This window comes from Melospiza georgiana, chromosome 1, assembly GCF_028018845.1.
Source record: "Melospiza georgiana isolate bMelGeo1 chromosome 1, bMelGeo1.pri, whole genome shotgun sequence".
NCBI lineage: Eukaryota > Metazoa > Chordata > Aves > Passeriformes > Passerellidae > Melospiza > Melospiza georgiana.
The window spans coordinates 102130088-102149647 of NC_080430.1; the positions used below are offsets into that span (position 1 = coordinate 102130088).

The 19560-nt window shown below is 37.9% G+C and overlaps 1 protein-coding gene across 3 annotated transcripts in view; it reads left to right on the top strand.

The window, feature by feature from the left end:
- SPIRE1 (spire type actin nucleation factor 1) overlaps nucleotides 1–19560 on the top strand; it is a 125879-nt gene that overhangs the window by 38375 nt on the left and 67944 nt on the right. For all 3 annotated transcript variants that reach the window (XM_058037329.1, XM_058037171.1, XM_058037250.1), the window contains exon 3: nucleotides 16849–17082. In XM_058037329.1, coding sequence (XP_057893312.1) covers nucleotides 16849–17082 — 234 coding nt within the window. The remainder of the gene's footprint in view (nucleotides 1–16848; nucleotides 17083–19560) is intronic.

The following is a 19560-nucleotide window of genomic DNA, read 5'->3' on the forward strand; positions in this document are numbered from 1 at the left end:
TGGATTAGGGCTTCAACCCTTTTTTTAGGGTTGAAGCTTGCAATTTTACAGGTGTCTTTATAGTAATGCTTTGACAGAGGTGATTTTTGTTAGCACCTAAACCATCCTTTCTTACTTCTTGCTTTGCCAAAATAAAACCTATGATCTCACTCATGTGACAGTTGGGAAATGGCAAAATTAGTGTTGCCCCTTCCATCACAATAGGAAATCTCTTCTGCTGTGTAACAAGATTTTCATGTGCCATGACAAGGCATTCTGCTGTCTGAAAACTTAGCCTTCTTAATAATGAATTATATCAGTTACTAGAAATACCTTTGCTGAATTCTGATTTGTGTATTCTTTTAAAAATAAAATTAATTAGAGTGTCCTGGCAGGGGGTTGCTTCATTGCCCCTTGCCTGATTCATGCTATGCCAAAGGCATAGATTACATATGTTTTTCTGTTTGGTTGGTTCTAATTAAATCTGTTCAGTGTCTATATTTAACAGTAACAGCAAGAGATTCAACAGACTATTTTCTGTCCTTTAAAATTTTAGGAAGCCCCCTTTTATTATTTCATTTTAGTGGGAGTAGCTATGAAAAAGACATCTGCTATCTGAAACTAAAATTAGACGTCTAACAATGCCTGTGGGTTCAGGGACAGGAGAGGGAAGGAAAAAAGACAGACAAGCCTGTGTAGCCAACACAAACTTTCTTTCTGTTTCCCTTTGCTCTTTGTTGGAATAGGATACTTGGGAGACACTAAAGCTTTCTCTTCTCTTTAACTGCATTTATCTGAACTCTGCCAGAGTTCAAGTTACAACCAGCTCGAGATATCTGACCTTGACAGCCCCAAGCCCTGCAGAACAGGTGTAGACCACCTGAGATTGCATCTCACAGGCTGGGCATTGTGGAATAACTACAATAACTACTTGTAATGTAGATTTGTACATCAATGCTGCTTTGTGAGTTGTGCTCATTAGAAGCCTTTATAGTCTCTTGTAATGTAGATTCAGCCTGGCAAACTGTTCAAGGTGATGCTGGACAAACGCTGATCTGATCACAAGTTATCCCCCCCTTGGAATAAATCCTCATTTGAGAGGGGTCTCCTTGGTAAAGATCTGTGTGATAAGATGACTTAAAGTACTACATCCACTTGTGTTCCCAATGCCATTTATTTTAGGGACCATGTATCACAATTAATGGCTGTATTTTCAAGTGCATTTCACACAGGTTATCAGTTTTCACTTGGCTTTTTGATCCTTTCTTTTCCCACAGAGACTCAACAGAGCAGTTTCACATAGGTGTGATTGGTTTTATGAGGTGTAAGGTAGTCTTAAGCATCTTAAGCATCCAGTCTCTTTGCAGTTCCCTTCCCCTTTCCCACCCCTGATTCTGATCCCTCCAAAGCTCCCTTAATCGTTAGCACATGTGCAGGATTTTTGAGGTAATACATTTCCTATAGGATGCAGGTGAGGGTCATACAGGTAAAAACGTCGTGGGCATTTTGTCTCTATGAGATTTTAAGCTATTGCAACATCTGTGGTATAAAGCAGAGGATTTTTGAAAAGCTGAGTGATCAAACACTGTGAGATGACATTGAAAAATATTATGTCCAGATTAGTCTGATATTTGTTGTCATGAAGCAAGTGCTTATTATTGAATATTTTTGCCCCACTATAATATATCACATCATATTATATCATATAATAACTAATGTGTTTTAATCAAGCATGCCACTTCATCTTAATAGCTCATTTCATATGCCTCCTTTCTTACCTTTATAAGGCTATGAGTGTCATGGTTTCATTTTACAGAGGACAAAGGAAAAACTTTGAGAATTTAACTGCAGTCCTTGTTTGGCTTTCCTTGAGAAGCTGCCGTTCTCTCAGTTGCTGATTGCAAAGTGTTAAGTAATTTATCCCTGGGGTGGAAAGATGGACTACATTTGGTGAGTTCAGAGAATCCAGAATCTTTCTGGCCTTCCCAAATTCCTCTTTTGAGGTACTAGAAGATGTAAGCACCTGCTGGTTGTAGAAATGGACAAGTCACAGTGAATCCATTCTCCTATTTCGCTCCCATCTCACAGTCCCTGCCCACAAGACATGGACTAAGCAGAGAGGACATCCCTGATTGGCAAGCTGGGTACTACATAGGTGAAAAGAATGTTATATGGGGATAGTGTGACGTGGGAGATGATAGTTTTAGTACCTTATTCCCAGGATGTTGTAAATATTGAGCATTTAACTACAGCTTTTTTACATCCATATTTCATTATCAGTAGTCCCATTGAAATTGGACTTGCAGTAAGAAGCATAGATGTCCTAAAAGAAGACAAATAGAGTGTATATATACTGGTATTTATTTTGAAAAACCCACAACATTTGTCATAAGTGTTAGACTACCCATTAGTTTTTAGTTTCTTTTATTTAACTTACATTAACATATCCATGGCCTAGTCTACGTAGGATTTTTTTTCACAAAGGATAAAGAAAAGTGGGTAGCAGGTGTATGTTTGAACTGCAGTATATAGGTGTACTTGTATTATTTCACTTTTTAATATGCAAAGCGCCAAATTATATTTTAGATCTGTTACATTATGGTGGTTATTACATTCCCCTGGTAATTCTGCACTGATGGTAATGACTTGCAGTTTCACAATATTGTAGCAGCAAGAAAAAAAAACCTAAGTTTATCTGAGCTGCCCAACTAAAACTGCAGCTTATTGTTACAGTATTTGGCCCAAGAAAATGGCTGCTGCTGTTATTCTTTCTGTACTGGCTTAATAGTTTTCTGGTTATTTTACAATTTATGACATTTCAGTCCCAACTCAGTCTTCTGCATTAACAAATAGCATTTTGCAAGTCTGTAGAGCAACAAAGTTTGTGTCAAGGACCCTGTGTCCATGGAATACATATCCCAGTTGCTTTATTTCAGCTGAGCTCTCTTCTGAGAGCCTTAGGCTGAACATGCCATCAGCAAAATGAGTACCTTAGGTGAGCTTTTGGATTTCATCTGATGTTTTAGCTTCATCCAAAAGGAGCTCCATTCTGCAAGCCAGAAGCTCAGAGAGGGATGCTGGGGAGGTTCCCTTCAAAAGGTGTATTCTGATCAGTCAGCATAAACATTAAGGTGAGATCCCCAAGGGAGAAGGTCCGTCAAAAATCTGTTTTGTTAAGGTTAACAAAAGCCCATTTTGCTTGAGAAATGAAGTGCTGCATTACCCTGTAGCAACTGTGGCTACTTTATCCAAACATGTGCTTCCTCACTTTAGCAGCCCACAGTAAGCCTGAAAGCATCATTTGGCTGGGTAGCACATTCATCACAAGATGAATGATGAATGCAGAAACAGGGTGATTTCTGTGCAGTCACAATTTGTATGCGGTTGCTTCTTAGTTACTGAGTTATAGAAGAGAATTTTTTTTTTTTTACAGATCCAGTGTATTTTTAATGCTGTAGCCCAAAAGTATGACTGAGCAAGACACGTAAAAATGGGCAAATATTGCAAAATTGGTGAATTGGTAGCAACCTGGTAGGTCTGATAATCATCACAAGTTTCCTTTCTAGGTTTAATGGCTGTTGTTCCTTAGAAAACAGTGACAAGTGATCTGTTGTGAACAGCTCAATGCTAACATTCAACTGTCTTTTGTAAAAAAACACTTTGGAAAAGAATAAAATATTCCAATAGGGATTTAACTGGAAATTTCATAGCAGGATGAGGTATGTTTGGAGGAAGCATCTGTAAATCAGTCCAAAAGAACCATCTGCAGTCAAATGACTAGAGAGATGTGGGCAAATATCACATATGCTCTAAGAATATTAAGACTTGCCTTCAGTTAAAAATTCCTCTGGAGTTGTTACTGTCTGTATCTGTGATGGCTGCTGGCAATTCTGCCTAACACATATTTCATGTAGTGTTCCCATAAGAGCGGCAGCCACTGAAGTCTCTGCTCACTGGAGGAAGTTTCTCCCTGAGGCCATGTTTTCTAGTGAGCAGTAATCCACAATTTGAGGTGCACCTTATGCATAAGGGGAAAAATTTTTTTTTTTTGTACCAGTTTCTAGGTCAGATACACAGTTCCACTGGTTGGTCAGTTCATGGTGTTTTAGCTGGGAGATGTGTTTAAAATTATTATAAACATTATTCATTCCCATCTAAAAATAGAGAGCTTTCTAGGACAGAGAAAAGCTTAATTATTTCTGGTAGAACACTTTTATTGTCTTAACTAGATAAGGGCAGTGAGCAGGGAGGGTTATCTTTTTAGTCTGCTTGTTCCTTTGCACCTGGGCTTTGCTGGAATGTCACATATTACTCCATAAAAACACCTTTGAGTGTAATGGAAAAATCCTTAGAAGCTTGATTTTAAGGGGTTTTATTTAATTCAGTTCAAAGAAAAATCTAAAAGAACACATTGTATTTGGAGTGTTTTACTCTGCTTTAAAATCTCTATAATCTTATTGGTGTTCTCTTACTAAGAAATCTTAGTTTAAAATATTATTATGATTTGAGTTAGACATTTTTATTTTATTGTGTTTGGCTTTTGGGTGACTTGATTCATGTTAATGTCATGTTTTTTTAAAGAACCAAATGTTTCTTTTTTAAATTTCCTTTTTAAAAATGTATTTATTTTTTAATCTTAACTATACAAAGCAAACCCTCCTATTTTTTTCCTAGATAGCTCAACCTACCCATCCTACCTATACCTATCATAACAAGTATTTGGTAGAAATCATTGTTCATGGGTTAAAAATGGAGATTAGGGAAGACTGCAAACATAGGAAAAACATAGAAAAATTGTTAGAGGGAGGATTACATTACACCAAGCATTTTATCAAAATATGTTATGGCAAACAATCATGCAGTCACTCCTTTTTAAGGCTAATTTTAGCTCTTCCAGTTAAAGCAGACATTTATTTCTTTCATGGGTAGGAATAGATCTGAGGTTTCTGCTGTGCTGTGCTTTCTTTTGCCCTAAAGCCAGCACTGATGTCTGGTAGCACAGGATGGATGCATCTGTGCAAGCACAGAGAGTGGGGGTTTGGGTTTGTTGGGCTTTTTGGTTGGGCTTTTTTCCCCTGAGCTGCTGAGGGAAATGTGACTTTTCCCAGCCAGATCAGCTTTGTGAGCTGTCAGACCACCGTGCAGCACGGGCCCTGTGGTGTTAGCAGGGGGGATGACACCCACCCACCCCTCTGGCTTGGCAGGTAAAAGGTGTTCCTTACAAGCAGCATTTTCTGCAATTGTGCCATTGCAGTTTGTCTCCTGGTGCTGATCCTCTCCCTTGGGACGCGTTGCCTTTGCATAAAGTGACATTTACATGTCTCTGCCTGTTTGGTGCAAATAATCCCTGCAAAGGGCTGAATGAAAAGAAAAGAAAAGCAGATTCTGCTGTGACTCTCTGTTTCAGAATTCACAGATATAAATTGTTCAGTGGCACTTGAAATACTGAACGTTTGAGTCCCTGGAGGTAGTTGAGTAGATGCTCTTTTAATCTGATTTAATTGAAGGTCTTTAACTCCTTCAAGAGTATTGATAACTGTGTTCATTTTGTCAGAGAAATCTAGGCATGTGTTTTTAATACATTGATACTTTTATTCTTAATTTCTTAAACTTTTGAGAGGATACATAATAAGAGAACAAGAGAAAAATACTCTCTTTTCTTTCGTAATCAAAAGGATATCTCTCCAATCTAAGGATATTACTTTTAATTAACTTGTTTCTTGGCTAGGCAGCAATGTTTTTGGTATTCCAAAACTGGGTTTCCTATGAAAGTCCAGCGGAATTCTATGTTTCATCCTTAATGGACCTTCTGACTGTTACATTGTTGTATGGTAGTTGAGTTTTTTCTGATGTTTTTGTTTTTTGTTGTTTTGTTCTTGTTGTTGGGAATGTTTTTGTTTCATTTTGTTTTTAATTAATTACATTTTTTTATTCCCTCTAGGAAATTTTTCCACTTGTTAGAGAACTATATGAAAAAGCAACCATTTTTTCATTTTTATTGATGTAGGAATTGCCAGACAATTTCTGTTTGGGCTGTAATATGAACTGTAGGAAAGGTATTCCCAAAAGGGTATGTGGATATGGTAGAGTTTGTAAAATGTTAAAGTCTTAAAGGATATTAAGAATAATTAGGGATACTTAATTAAATTAAGGAGCAAAACTTAAAGCCACAGTGTCAAAAATCATTAAAACCTTGCTTTTCCCCCATTTCTTAAGCTTCAAGACATTAATTCTCTAGAGTGTAGTCTGGTAGGTATAATTACATTGGTGCAACAAGACAAAGGGATGATGCTGTCAGAATTTATTTCTTGTGAAATTTAGAACAATCTGATATTCTAACCTTAGTAGCTGTTTTCTTTGGCTACCTGTGCTACTTACATTTAAATAAACCACTCTTACATCTTGCTTTATATTCTCCAAGAAAAGCAGCTTTATGTGTTGCATTGCACCCAGCTGATAAGCCTAACCATTAGCCTCAGGCATGTACTTTTCTTCATTTTCCCTGCCTCTGGTTTATTGAGAACAAAAGTCATATGGAAAGCTGGATGATTAGAAGCACTTCCAGCTGTGTTTAAGTCTGTGTGCATGTCATGCAGAAATATAATTTAGACTTGCACAGCACTTCTTATCCAAAGCTTTGAAAATGGGTTAATATCCTCATATAGCAGGTGGTAAAATTGTTATAGGAGAGGGGAAATGACCAGTGGGATGTTTCACAGGGAAGAGTGATGAGGAAAACCCACCAGGACAGACCTTCAGCCCCATACAGTTCCTACATTTGAAACTAGCTCCAGTGCTCCAGAAGAGGTAATGACTGTGCTTTGCAATGAATTTAGGAAGGGCAGTGCAGCTTGTTTTGCTGGGGAGGTTGGGGGTGTAAAGATGGGACTAAATATAGGATTTGAAATATTTGGCTCTTTTGTGTGAAGAAAATTGCAGGGGCAATTGTATTCTGACTTCAAGGTGCTATGACAACACTTACCTGGACATTAGTTTATATTTTACTCCAAAATTTTCAAAAAATCAGGAAAGTGGCCACAATACGAATATAATTCCATGACTTACTTTTTCCGGGTAGGGATCTCTTTTTGTCATTTAAAGGGTAATAATGTGGTTAGAAAGACAGGGTAATACTGCAGCATTATTTTCGTTTCCAAAGCATAAGAAGTCAAACGGGATTTGTAATCCATGTACACCTGAGCTCAGCTCTGTTCTTTACAAGCCAGTGAGGAGGCCTTGGGAAGTTGGTGTAAATCCTTCATTCAGGGGTCAATTGTGATTAGAGCTCCTATGGATGTGACAGGTCACTCTGTCCTGCTGTTCTCCCTTCCCCTTGCTACCTCGGATACACACCTTTACCTACCTCTCTTTTTCTTGGGCTGAGCACAGGAGAGTGCCTTGTACAGGAACTTCAGCACGTCCATTAACAAGGCGTCAGCATGGGAGAAAATCAGGATTGCCTCTTTTAGCCTACATTTATGAGACTCTCAAGTTCCCCAGGTACTGTAAAATGCACTGAATAGAGCAGATAATGTTATTATAGTTTTTTGAGGCAGTAAATATATTTAGTTGATATGCATACAGCTTTTTTTGGTGTGTGTTTTTGTTCTCAAGTACTTGTGTGTCTTACATAGATGGAAGTGTTGGAATTAATCCCTCTCCACTAATTGTTGGATATCTAGTAACTTGGCTGCCACCTAAGCAGCTAAATAAGTTATTTGGATAATATCTGTATTCGATTCAAAGGTGAGCATTGTAGAAAATTTGTCTGTGTGATGGAGGTTTCTGCAGACAGACAGAGTCCGGAAGGCTTTGGTTTTGTTATAGTTTTTTGAGGTTGGTTTTGTTGTTGTTGGTTTGGGTTTTTTTTAAATCTAAGCATAAAATCCATCTGAATTTTTTTTAAATGGCATAACACTTTTGACCTGTGACTGAAGACAAATCTGTGTTATCATCACTGTACTGCAATACATAGATATTGTCATTACTGGCAGAGAGCAGTGAAACAATGCTTAGCAATTTGTAATCCAGGAATATTGCTGTTCCATTAAGGATAATAAACTGCCACTGTTCAGCACTCTGACAACTGACAGCTGGCAGGTGCTGGAATATCTTGTGCTAAGGTACTTCATGCCTGAGGTTATAAATTGTGTGCTTTATGCATAAATAGCTTTTATCTGTGATAGAGGTGTGTCTTAATATGTATTTCTTCTGGAGTGGTTTCATTGCTCAGAAGGAAATAGGAATAGAAATCTGTGAGTGCCATTTCATACATGGATTCTCTGGGGTTTTGTGGCCCTAAGAGCAGGTGCTGAGCTTTTTGCTGAGTTTCAGCCACGTGTTCTGTTGCTCTTTGGTGTAGGGTAAGTCAGCCTTCCATGCTATGATTGTATGAAGTTCAGACCTGAAAAAAAGAATGTCAAGCTAATGTCTTTTTATAGGTTGGTAATTTGTCAGCAGTGCCTACTTGTGCTTTTTTGAACTATTTTAGCAAATACCAGTTTTTCCAATAAGGCCATTACGAGAACTTGAAGGTAATTTTGGAGTAGCTCCCCTCACTTGTAACTCAAATATTTTATGTTCACTTAGGCATTCAGTTTTGGATGAATATTTGAGAGATCCAAAAGCCTGGTCCAATGTTGCTCTTTGTGGGGAAGAGGGCCTGGAAGAATATTCATAAAATCAGGAGCTTTGCAGAGGCTGTGTCAGCCTGCAGTAATGTTTTGCATGACTTACTCAGAGATCATATCTGACCTAAATAATTAATGTGTCTGACTCATTAGTAATTCCTTATACTATCATGATAGTCTGTGTGAAATTTCACATGCTTCATAATCAAGGCATGTCCTTATGTCAGGATGATGTTTCCTTACATTTATAACTAGCAAAAAAACTTTCAGTAAGAGTCTTAGATTTGTTTCCTTTCTGGTCACAGGCTCTAAGTGTGAATTCCCATCCGCTTCTTTAGGAAGGAAGCCCAGGTATGGCTGAGTGACCTTCCACAAGGAAGGGGAGGTAGCTGGGCATAGCTTGTCTTAGGTGACTACGTGATAAATGCAACACCCCACAGACATCTTTGAAGTTTCCCCTTTGGCATGGATGGAAAGGACACCCTTGCTATGGGTGGTTATGTGACTTGCCATGAGTATGTGGTACCTCCAAGAGAAGCAGTGTTAAATGAGGTTTGCTTTGTGTGGGGTTAATGAATGCTGCAGTCACTAGGAAGGAGCAGCACCTACCAGCCTTCTTTTGTGGCACATCACTTTGAGTCGGTACATTTGGGCTTCTTTCTTGACATATTTGATTTGATGCATGGAATCTTGGAATTAGGACAATTTGACTGACAAGAGAAGTCTGTTAGGAGTCAGAAAGACATATTTTTTCAGGAATGGAGGAAGATGGATTTGAGGAAAGCTAAAGTCAAACCAGAAGAGTTGTCATGTTCCCACTCTGTGTAAACTTGTTCAGGTGCTTCATCTGTTTCTGTGAAGTTCATAATCTGTGAAACACTTGAAATGCAGGCATAGCCCTGACAAATATGGTGAAACCAGCCTAACTTTTATAAAGTCTGTTGTGAGTTGCTGCTGGAAAGCTTCTAACATGTACATGGAAATGTAAAACTTTAACTAATAGAGAATTTGTATTTAAAAAAATAGCTTTCATTGTCCTGGTATTTTGTTTGCTTGGCTTTTGTAGTCATTAATTTTGGTGAAAATAGGTGTGAGAAAGTTCTTAACTCAGAGGAGAACAAATGGTTTATATTGCAGCAGGTGTTTACTCACTTTAATTTTCGGATTAATTAAACGAGGGCCAAGCCTATAGCAGGCAGCTGTAATGGTTGACATAAAAGCCATGGGGAAGGCTGAAAAATTCATGCAAACTGACTCTTTGAGTAGAGCAGTTAAACTGTGTAGATGTTTTGAATAAAAGTGGCATTGATTTTGCATTGCTTCATGACTACCATGAATTGAACTGAATCAAAGCTCTGGTAAGCTCTTTACTATCTGTCTTCTATATCTTGTTTGGCAGACCATAGGCAGGTGTGCAACGTCAGCCAAATTTAAACCAGTCACACACGAATTCTCAGCATCAGAGCTACTGAACAAGTCTCACTCTCCTTTGTGCCAGTTCTCCTTGAGCTGCTTACTTCTCTCCCTCACTGCAAAATCTTTTGCTGCAGTGAATCTGGTGCTCTCATGTAATCTAGATAAAGCTTTGTTCGAAAGGCTGATGTGATAAATGGCAATTTCTGTCACTTACACAGTTTGAACCCACTGGCGTTTCTGTGGCCTGGTTATGTTTTTGGAAGTCAGCTGAAGTCTTTCCCCCTTCTGTTTCCTCACCTGGAATGTTCACCTGATTGCCTTCTATTTCTATAAAAAACTATATATATATGTTTAGCTATGTTTTATAAAAGAAAATATTAAAAAAAGACAACAGAACTAGAAGCTTGTGACATGATTGGATTTTGTGTCTTTAACTTAGGATAAAAACCATATTCTCCTTAGGTAAATGGCATCAGGATAACTTGACCTGTATTTGAAGCCTAATATGGATAGAGGAGTATTTCAGAACTTTCAAATGACTTTCACCATCTAGGTTACTTAATTATTGCATCTAATTCTTTTACTGAGGCTTCAGCCATTGCTAGAGTCTCCACAGTTAAATTAGAGAACTTTATTTTATTTTTTCTCTGGGTATGAACTGTCACTATGGTGAAATTCCTTCAGGTTGAATAAAGTCTGTAGTAACAAAGTAATGATTTGTCATGATCTTGAGGATTATAATGTCTGAACCAAAGCTAGGAGAAAATTGACAGTTTTCTTTCAGTGTTTAAAATGAAACACTGCAGATAAAATGTAAATTGAGACTGATACAATAGAAAAAAATTCTGCTTTCATTTATGCTTATAAATTATAGTTCTCCTGACATAATATCTATAGTGAAACTTTAACAACTAAAACCCACGTTTAAAATTATCAGAACCTTTGAATAAGTTGAAGAGTTGTGTTACACTTGATCCTTAATAAATTTACAGTTACATAAGTGCTACACTCCTAGAGGCGACTGTGTCCAACAACATTTAGCTGCTTCAGTTTTCACATATTCACTTTGAGGGGAATAAACCAAAACAAAAAAATCCTAGTATCCCCTTTGTGTGTTTTGGGCTTGTTCTGTGTCTTTGATCAAAAGCTCTTGTACTGAATCTCTTTAACACACACCTGAATAGTACAAAGAATTCAGTAAGTAGGTCTGTCTGTCCACTTAGTGCATTCAAAGACTCAGGATATAAAACCATTTTGAAAAAGAGCTCTGAATATGGTAAAGAAATTTTCTGAACTCTGAATGTATCTAAACGAGACTGAAAATCATTAAAAGGATTTATTTAATTTTGTCTCATATTTATTTTCTATTAGACCTGACATACTCTGATTTTCTTTTTCTTTGCTTTCATTACTGCTTTGACTTAAAAAGCAAGGCTCATTATTTGCAGAAAGCAGTACCTTGTTATTTCAGTAGCAAACCAACATCACCCAGAAGTTAAATAATTCTGTATCTTATGTCTATATTCTTTGGAAATGAATGATTCATTTGATTCGTTGGAAGTAGTCCACATCCTTGCTTTCCTGGAAGCACTTGGAATTTTTTTCACTATTCTCATTTGACAGTCCATTGCACGTTGCTCTAATTTAGTGGAGGTCACATTTAAATTTAGCAGTGTCCCCTGCCATTAAAACCTGGGCAATGCTACCCCATTTCCACTTGGGAATGCTCTGGTGAAAATTACATTAATGTACCTGTGGAGTGCAGTGACAGCAGCACATCTCTGGTAGTGTCCTATTTAGGCATGCTTTTCCACAAGGTGCTCCTGGGAGTTATGTAGGGCACGTCAGGATGGGCTAAATAATCAAAAAATGTGCATGGGGTTATCCTAACCCATTTATTTGTTCACCTTTCTTAAAAGCCTGGGTTTTTTCAGTTCCAGAATTGAATGCTGAAGAAACAACAAATTACTTTGTTACAAATGGAAATGAGAGCTCTTTCACTCTCTGTTGTCTAGTTAGAGAGGATCAAGTTGGTTTTGCATAACATTTTAACATGACAGTTCTTTGGACCATATTGCAGAAATTGAGCACAAAAACTTGTGTGTATTTGTCTTCTAATATGTCACACATAATTTAACATACCTAACTCTTGACTTCAAGGGTGTCTGTGTCTATGTTTATATGGCATGCTGTGGTGTCAGAAGCATGGTGTGGAGCTCCTGGCAGGCTGATTGAAAGTCATCATTAGGCCAGGTTAGTTTTTACGTAGCAGAGTTGGTGGTGGAGAGGAGCTCTGCCCTAAGGAGTGCCAGCCCTGAACTCTGAGCACTTTCACCATGAGGCAGAATGATCCTCCTTCATTAAATGTGTTGGAGATCTGGATAAAATATGGAAGCACTTAAAAATAATTATTGTACTGCACATTTTTAATAAAAAAACTGTTGGAATTCATAAAAGTGCAGTAGTAATGCAAACATTGCTGTGGCTGGTGGCCATATTTGAGGTCCCTGTGGGAAAGTTCAAAGTTAGGTAACTCACCTCAGGAGCTGGAGCTTTACAGCATCTTTAATGCAAGTTTAGGGGCGCAAAACCTGAGTGGCCTTTTGACCAAGGGACAACTTTGGGGAGGGACAGGCATTTGAGCTGAAAACAGTCCTTTGCTGTTCTAAGTACAAGCTATCCTTAGGCTTTGTGTGTTTAAAAATTGAGGCAGGCCTAGGAGGGGATGAAAGCTCAGACAGTGCCCCACTGTGTGTGCTGTGAGATGTGGATTGTGCCTGTTCAGGGAGATGTGTATGTTGAGGGGAAAACAGGCTTTTTCTCAAAGTGAAGTACTTGCAATAATTGCACTTTTGCAAGTGTGAAACCTCTTTGGTTCCTGTACAAAGGCTGTATATTTGAAGAGCTCAAGGATGTTAAATTGGCAGAGTTCAGTGGGAGAGTGTAAATTGGTTCCATATGAAAAACCTAAAACACTTGTGAACCCCTGTCCAAGAGGCTTTCCTTAGGATGTTGGAGGAAGGTCTATGGAATGGAAATATGGGCAGTGTTTGTGCATGGAAAGAATCAAAATAATTTGGGTTTTGTTTTTACCATGTGTGTAAAAGGAGTGTGTGGATATTGCATTTACATTGTTTTTAAAGTGAGAGTGTTCCAGCAACTTTATCACAGTGTATTATAAAAACACTGTATGAGTCCAGACTGGTGTAGAAACTGCAGGAATGCTCATGGTGGGACAAAGTTGCCCTTTTACTAATGATTTCAGCACATCAAAGTACAAGTTCAGTATGTGGGAAGTGTTTGTATGTTGGGTTTTTTTTTCATCTGAAGCCATGACTTTTAAAAGAACTTGATGAGGAGGTGTAAAGCTTACTAATACAGGCTTCCTTGTATATTTTTAAAATTTATTTATCCACTGATTGATTTCCAGAGGTCAGGTCTTTGCTGAAATTTAAATCAATCAGGAGCAAATGTGTTCTAAAACTCAAGGTTCAGGTATTTTTTTTATACATGAGTTTAGCAGTATTATTTAGTTTTACTAATGACACTTATTTCAGTATTATGCAGTTGTTTTGGGTGTAAATGTGCAAATTGGTGGTTTAAAAAAGCTTTGCTAGGTCCATTTTTACCCTTGTTTTTCTTAATATATATCTATTTTCACATATAATTGAAGACTGTATCAGTGCTTGTCACTTGCTAGGTGCCAAAGGTTTCTATTTTCTGCTAAATTGGCCAATAGTAGAGTTTAGAACATGTGTTTTCTTTGTAAATAATCTATGCTTTAAAGAAAATTTAAAAGTGACTGTCCCTGATTATCCAACTCAAAAATCCCTCTTATTTATCAATTCATCCAGTTAGCTGTGAAAAGGTTTTCCTTTTTTTTTTGTTTTTGTTTCTATTTGATTTGTATTTGATTTGTATTACAGGTAAAGTGACCGCACTCATGCACTGAAGCAGAGCAATCAGTTGACTTGTATACTTTGCTTCTAGTTATATAGACCTAAAAGTTTTATTTGTATGAAATTGCATTAGTAGTTTTATCCATGGGAGGAAGCATTGACAATTCTGTGACTTTAGTTTGATAGTTGTATGGCAATTGTGTGGTTTACAGGATCCTTGGTAAACCAGTACTCCTGAAAGCACTGAACGTTTCAGTTTCAATGCAAGTCAAAGCAAAGTTACTCAGTTAAGTTGTTTGCTGCTTTGTCTTTCAGCAAGAAGATACAGACAATGAGTAAATATGGTTTTGCTCACGTCTCCTAACTAAGGAGCTGAGAGACTGAACTACAGCTCTGACTTGGTGCTGTTACAGGCTTTGCTCTTGTGTCAGCTTTGCATGCATTATGGAATCTGTCAATAGCACATAAAAACTCACAAACCATATTCCTGAGCTGCAGAAGCCCCTCTGCTGAGACATCAAAGAAAGCAGCAGCTGTCATCCAGCTTTAGCCATGGTGCTTTTGAATGCCTTAATCCTCTTCCCAAACAGAAGAAGGCAGAGAGAGTGAGCTTTCTTTATCCACTCCCTCTTCTATTTTTTTTAAGTTTTGGTAGCAAAATCCAGAAGCTGTGTTCAGCAGCCATCACTGCATAGGACAAGACATGATTTTCTTTGCATCTGATCTGGACATTTCAGTCTTCATGTATGCTAAGCCCTTTCAAATGTACTTGTTTTCAAAGTTAGAAATTACTCACTTTGTGTTTATTCCCAGGAGCTCAAAGTATCAAAGTGTTTCTTCAGTTATACTTCATTTTCATTTCAGTTTCCTTCAAACTGCTATTCTTTGTTCCCTTTCAATTGCTGAAGGGGTGTATGTTGGGATTATACTCAGCACCTGAGTTACAGGAAACACATTTACCATTGGAATTAATATATTTTACTTTGTGTGATTCCACATTTTCAGTTTATTTTTTTTAACAAGTTTTACAAGACAGTTACTGCAAAACAGCTTCCTTAAGAAGTGAGCAAGATATACTACAAAGTTTATAAGTTTAATCTTTTAGAGCTTTTTTAAGGTCTGTATGGTGCACTGTCCTGTCTCCAAAATGAGTCGTGACAGAAGTCAGGGGAAGGGTATGAGAGCTGAGCAAGAAAGCATTCCCTGACATCCTTTCCTGTCCAAATAGCACCCCCCAAGACAGAAGCTGTTCTTTGAACTGAAAAAAACACATACAGGTTTTTCTTCTTCACTAATTTGTCTAATCACTTTCCCCAGCTGCATTTTAAAATAAATATGTATAAACATATTTCAAGGGTTTAGCATGTGCAAAATTTTTATATTGAACTGAGTTAACAAAATTATTTGAAATAAATTATAAAATAAAGTGGTTTATATATTGGGGTTTTAATTTGTTTTTTGTTTATTAGCCACTGTCTTGCAAAGTGAATTTGCACTGCAAAGTAATCCCAACAGAGGAATGAAGTACACAAGTGTAAAGCTGTCAGACTACAGCAATCATTAAATTGTCTGTCTAGATAAACTAATGGGAAACGATTTTAAGTCTTTGTTAACCTCCAGCCTCTCAGACCAAAAATACTTTGTTGTGCTGAAATAACTAAGCAGCTAGAGTAAAATTTAATGTTTTAAGAATCCCTTTGTGTTGTCCTATTTCCTGAAAAAGAATTTCAAAACTGCAGTAAAAAGTGTGTCAACCAGGATCGTACCGAAAGGCTGATTAGAGAAAATGTCATTTGATGACAAGGTTTGGTATATTTAGAAATGCTCCTGTTATTAAAGTTGCTGCTGTGCCAACTACTCCTACACTGGAGTCTGCTAATTTGTGTGACATGCTATCTATCCCAACGCACAAGGAAGATCAGAGATTACATGCAGTAACTCCAGTCCTACTTCCGTTGTCAGACAAGGATCTCCCAGCAGTGACATTACCTTCTTGTGGTTTACTATTGCAATCCCATTTTCCCTTCCCTCTTCATTAATACCCATTTTCAAACTCCTGTTTGTAATGCCATTATTTACATCTTTAACATTCCAGAGGCTTTGATATTGCTCATAAGGAAAATAACTAATGTCAAGAGAGAAAATGTGCATTTATCATTGTGGGATGTTCAGGACAATATTTTCCTAGCTCACACTGAGTAAGAGGTCATTGGTTTGCTTTGCTCTTGACAGGGCACAAATAAAAATCCTCAGTTCAATGAAAAATTGAGGTACAACCTCATCACTGTGGAATACAGTTGTTGGCAGTTTCAGTGGCAAATGTGTGCCTCCACAGCTGAGCAACAGGCAAAGGAGTTCTTGGGCTGCTGTCCCAGAGCTCAGTGGGTAATGCTGGGACATCCACAGCTGTGTCCAGACACCTCTCAGGTCAATGAAGAGGCACAAACTGAAGGGCAGTTTCCAAGTGTCATTAAGATGTGAGAAGAAGAAGGCATCTCATGTTAGTTTATTCTTTCTTTGAATTTCTTCCTAGCTGCCCCACAAAATTATGTGTGTGCAATATAGTCTTAAAAAGTAGAGTAATGTTACTTTGAGGTTTGAAGTATCAGAAGGAAAAAGGGAAAATAACCTTAAAAGGTCCTACTTTGTTTGTAAATTATGAATTTTTATTTCAAATATTGAAATAAGAAAACTGTAGGTATGTGGTATGATCTGCTCTTGCTTGTTCTATGCTGTACTACTCAGGTGCTTACTCAAGTGCTACCATAGTTATTAGCAGATCATTTTTCTCTTAGATTTTGATGTTTATTGCCCTCTCAGTTGCTGGGTCTGTTATATAAACACCAGAAAAGGTTGTTCCTCACTTGACCTCTTCGTTCATGTAAATGGCATTAATATATATTTCTCTTTTTTTGTTTTTACAGGTTATTGAATCACTAGGGATTATTATATATAAAGCCCTGGACTATGGTTTGAAGGAAAATGAAGAGAGGGAATTAAGTCCTCCACTGGAGCAGCTTATTGACTACATGACTAATGCCACAGAAACAGATGGGAGTAGAGATGAAGGATATGATGCTCTGGATGAAGGAGTGGAGGATGAGGATGATGACAAAGAAGAAGTTGAGGCCATTCACTCCTATAAAGATGTCATGAAGGTACAGTAGTGGGCAGTTTATATGATAGTTCTGTCAATGAGAAGACCCTGTTTTCTGCATTATTAATCTGTGTGATGCTGGCTGTGTCATTTTCTGATTTCCCTTGTCTTTTTATAAGGTTTGTTTGTGAAAATGACATGCAGCATTATTTCAAGCTTGACAGTAGGCAACAGAAAATCCATTATCAACTTTAGCATTGGATGTGCCATTAACATCAGAATCTGATTTAATCCCTGCACTGGATAGTCAGCCTTCCAGTGTAAACATCTGTTGAATTACTTTGTATACTCTTGTATACTTCGTGGTGTGTTTCAATTAATTCACCTTTTCATTAGCAGGTTATTAGAGTAATTATTTCTTATCAGTTCCTTCACTTGGCACCCTCCCCTCCTGAAGCACAGCAGTGCTTTCGTACCAGTAGCTTATTTGGATGGAGTGAGTCAGGGCACAGTATTTCACCGGTGATCATTATGGTTGCAGTTCTTGACCTGAGTTGTGAAATTCAGAAATGCAGCTTATGAATTTTAATTGTGACAAGTTCTTTAATGTTATCTGGGTGACTGTGAATAATCATTTAAAAGTATTACCTTCTGTTTTCTACAGAGTAATCTGTGCATGTTTTAGAGCCCAGTGAGCTCCTATTACAGACAGAGGTATTAATGTGTGGTTGGAAAAAAATAGTATAATTGGTTTAACTCATAAAAAATCTGATATTAATACAGGTTGGAAAACATTATGCTAACTTGTACCAGAGGACTGAGCCCATTTATAGCGCTTCTTCCTAAATGCAAGTCATATCTAAGGACCAGGAACTGGTCATGGTGGAAGCTGAGACTAGAGGAATGTCCCAAATAGCCCATCAGAACACACTGACACAGGAAAGAGACCCCACTAAAACCCTTCAGTTCTGCTGGGTTAAGAGTAGAGAGAAACTCTTAGGAACCTGGAGTGGGAGTAACTTCAAGATGCTTTTGGATCCTCCTTGTGTCCGATGTAATGATAAATGCTTAATGCCTTTGTTTTTCCCCCCTCCCTCAGAGAAGCAGAGGCCAGAGGGAGAAATGAATGAAATGTTCTTTGCTCCCTGTGATGGGGAGGGCCTGGCTGGCTGAAGTGCTCTGCCCTTCAAGCCCTGCCCCTGCCAGCCTTGCTGAGTTGCTGCATGCAGGTGCTTTGCTCTCTCCTTCCTCTGCCTCCGCCCAACACCCAGAGGGGGGGCATTGCGCCCTGCTAAGCCCTCATGCAAGCTGCTCCAGACTGTCTAGTGGAAATTTAGAAGATTGATTCCTTTTCCCTCAGTTTGGCAAAATGCTGTGAATTGCTGACAGCTGAAGTTTTTGATAAATGTTTTGATGAGATTGATAAGTGAAAATTTCACTTAGTGCAGAGGCAGACAAGACCTTTGTATACACAGAGCTGAAGACAGTGTCTTTATGGAAGTGATTATTTTGCAAGTTCTTTACTTGATTTCTGTGAACAATAAAAGATAAATTTGGAAAACTTTGCTCAACTCCTTTAGGTACACTGGTGTAGACATCCCTGGAATTAAAAGCAATTAGAAAATTCAACAGGTTTCAATGGTTAATGCTATGGAATAACATCCTGTTCATTTGGCTTTGTCAATATCTCTGCTAGTTTGCCTGTTTCTATGTTTTAAAATCAGCATCTTAACTTTTATTTCTTCATCATATTTTGTTAATAGTTTTATATCATCCTGGACATGTATTGCTTCTGTGATTTCATCTTAGTGAACTGGTCAGCTGTCATTTGTACATCATCCTGACTTCTACATCCCTTGGAATTCTCTTTTATTTCTGTTGTTATTTTTGCCTTAATTATGTGCTGCAGGCTTAACTGTGCAAATCACCTTTATTCCCTACTCAGTGTTATTACTGCATTGAGAGGACTAGAATGGCAGCATTGTTCTGCCATATTTTTGACATGTGTGCAGATTTGAAAGATCTTTTTTTTTCCTGACTTAATACCTTTTTAGAGGTCAGACCATCTTCTGCATGTGGCTTTCTCTTAATTTTTTCCTTCCACCAGCTGTGGTAAAATGTCAGAGGCTACACCCTTATTTACCCAGTGACTGTTTCACAACAGTAATGTGTGGTCTTGTGACCATGAGGTTCAATTATTTTAAGATCCTCTTGGCAAGACTCACTGCAAAGCCTTTTCCCCCACAGTTTGTAGTGAATGCTGAAGCTGGTTTGCTCATTGAATTGAGAACTGTTGTTCTTGCCTCCCCTGCATTCTCTGCATCACAAGCTTGGAAAATGGTAGTGATGGCCTGGGAGTGTGCTACTAATACTGATTTTTAAGGTTTTTAACTATGTAGTCTCTGGTCTGGAAATTATTTTGTCCTTGAAAAGTGATTATATGGTTCCTCCTCCAAAAACTGTCTCTGTCTGCTGAACTCTTCGCCATCAATCACTAACTTGGGTGAGTATATATTGTGACTAAAAAACACAGAGGTAG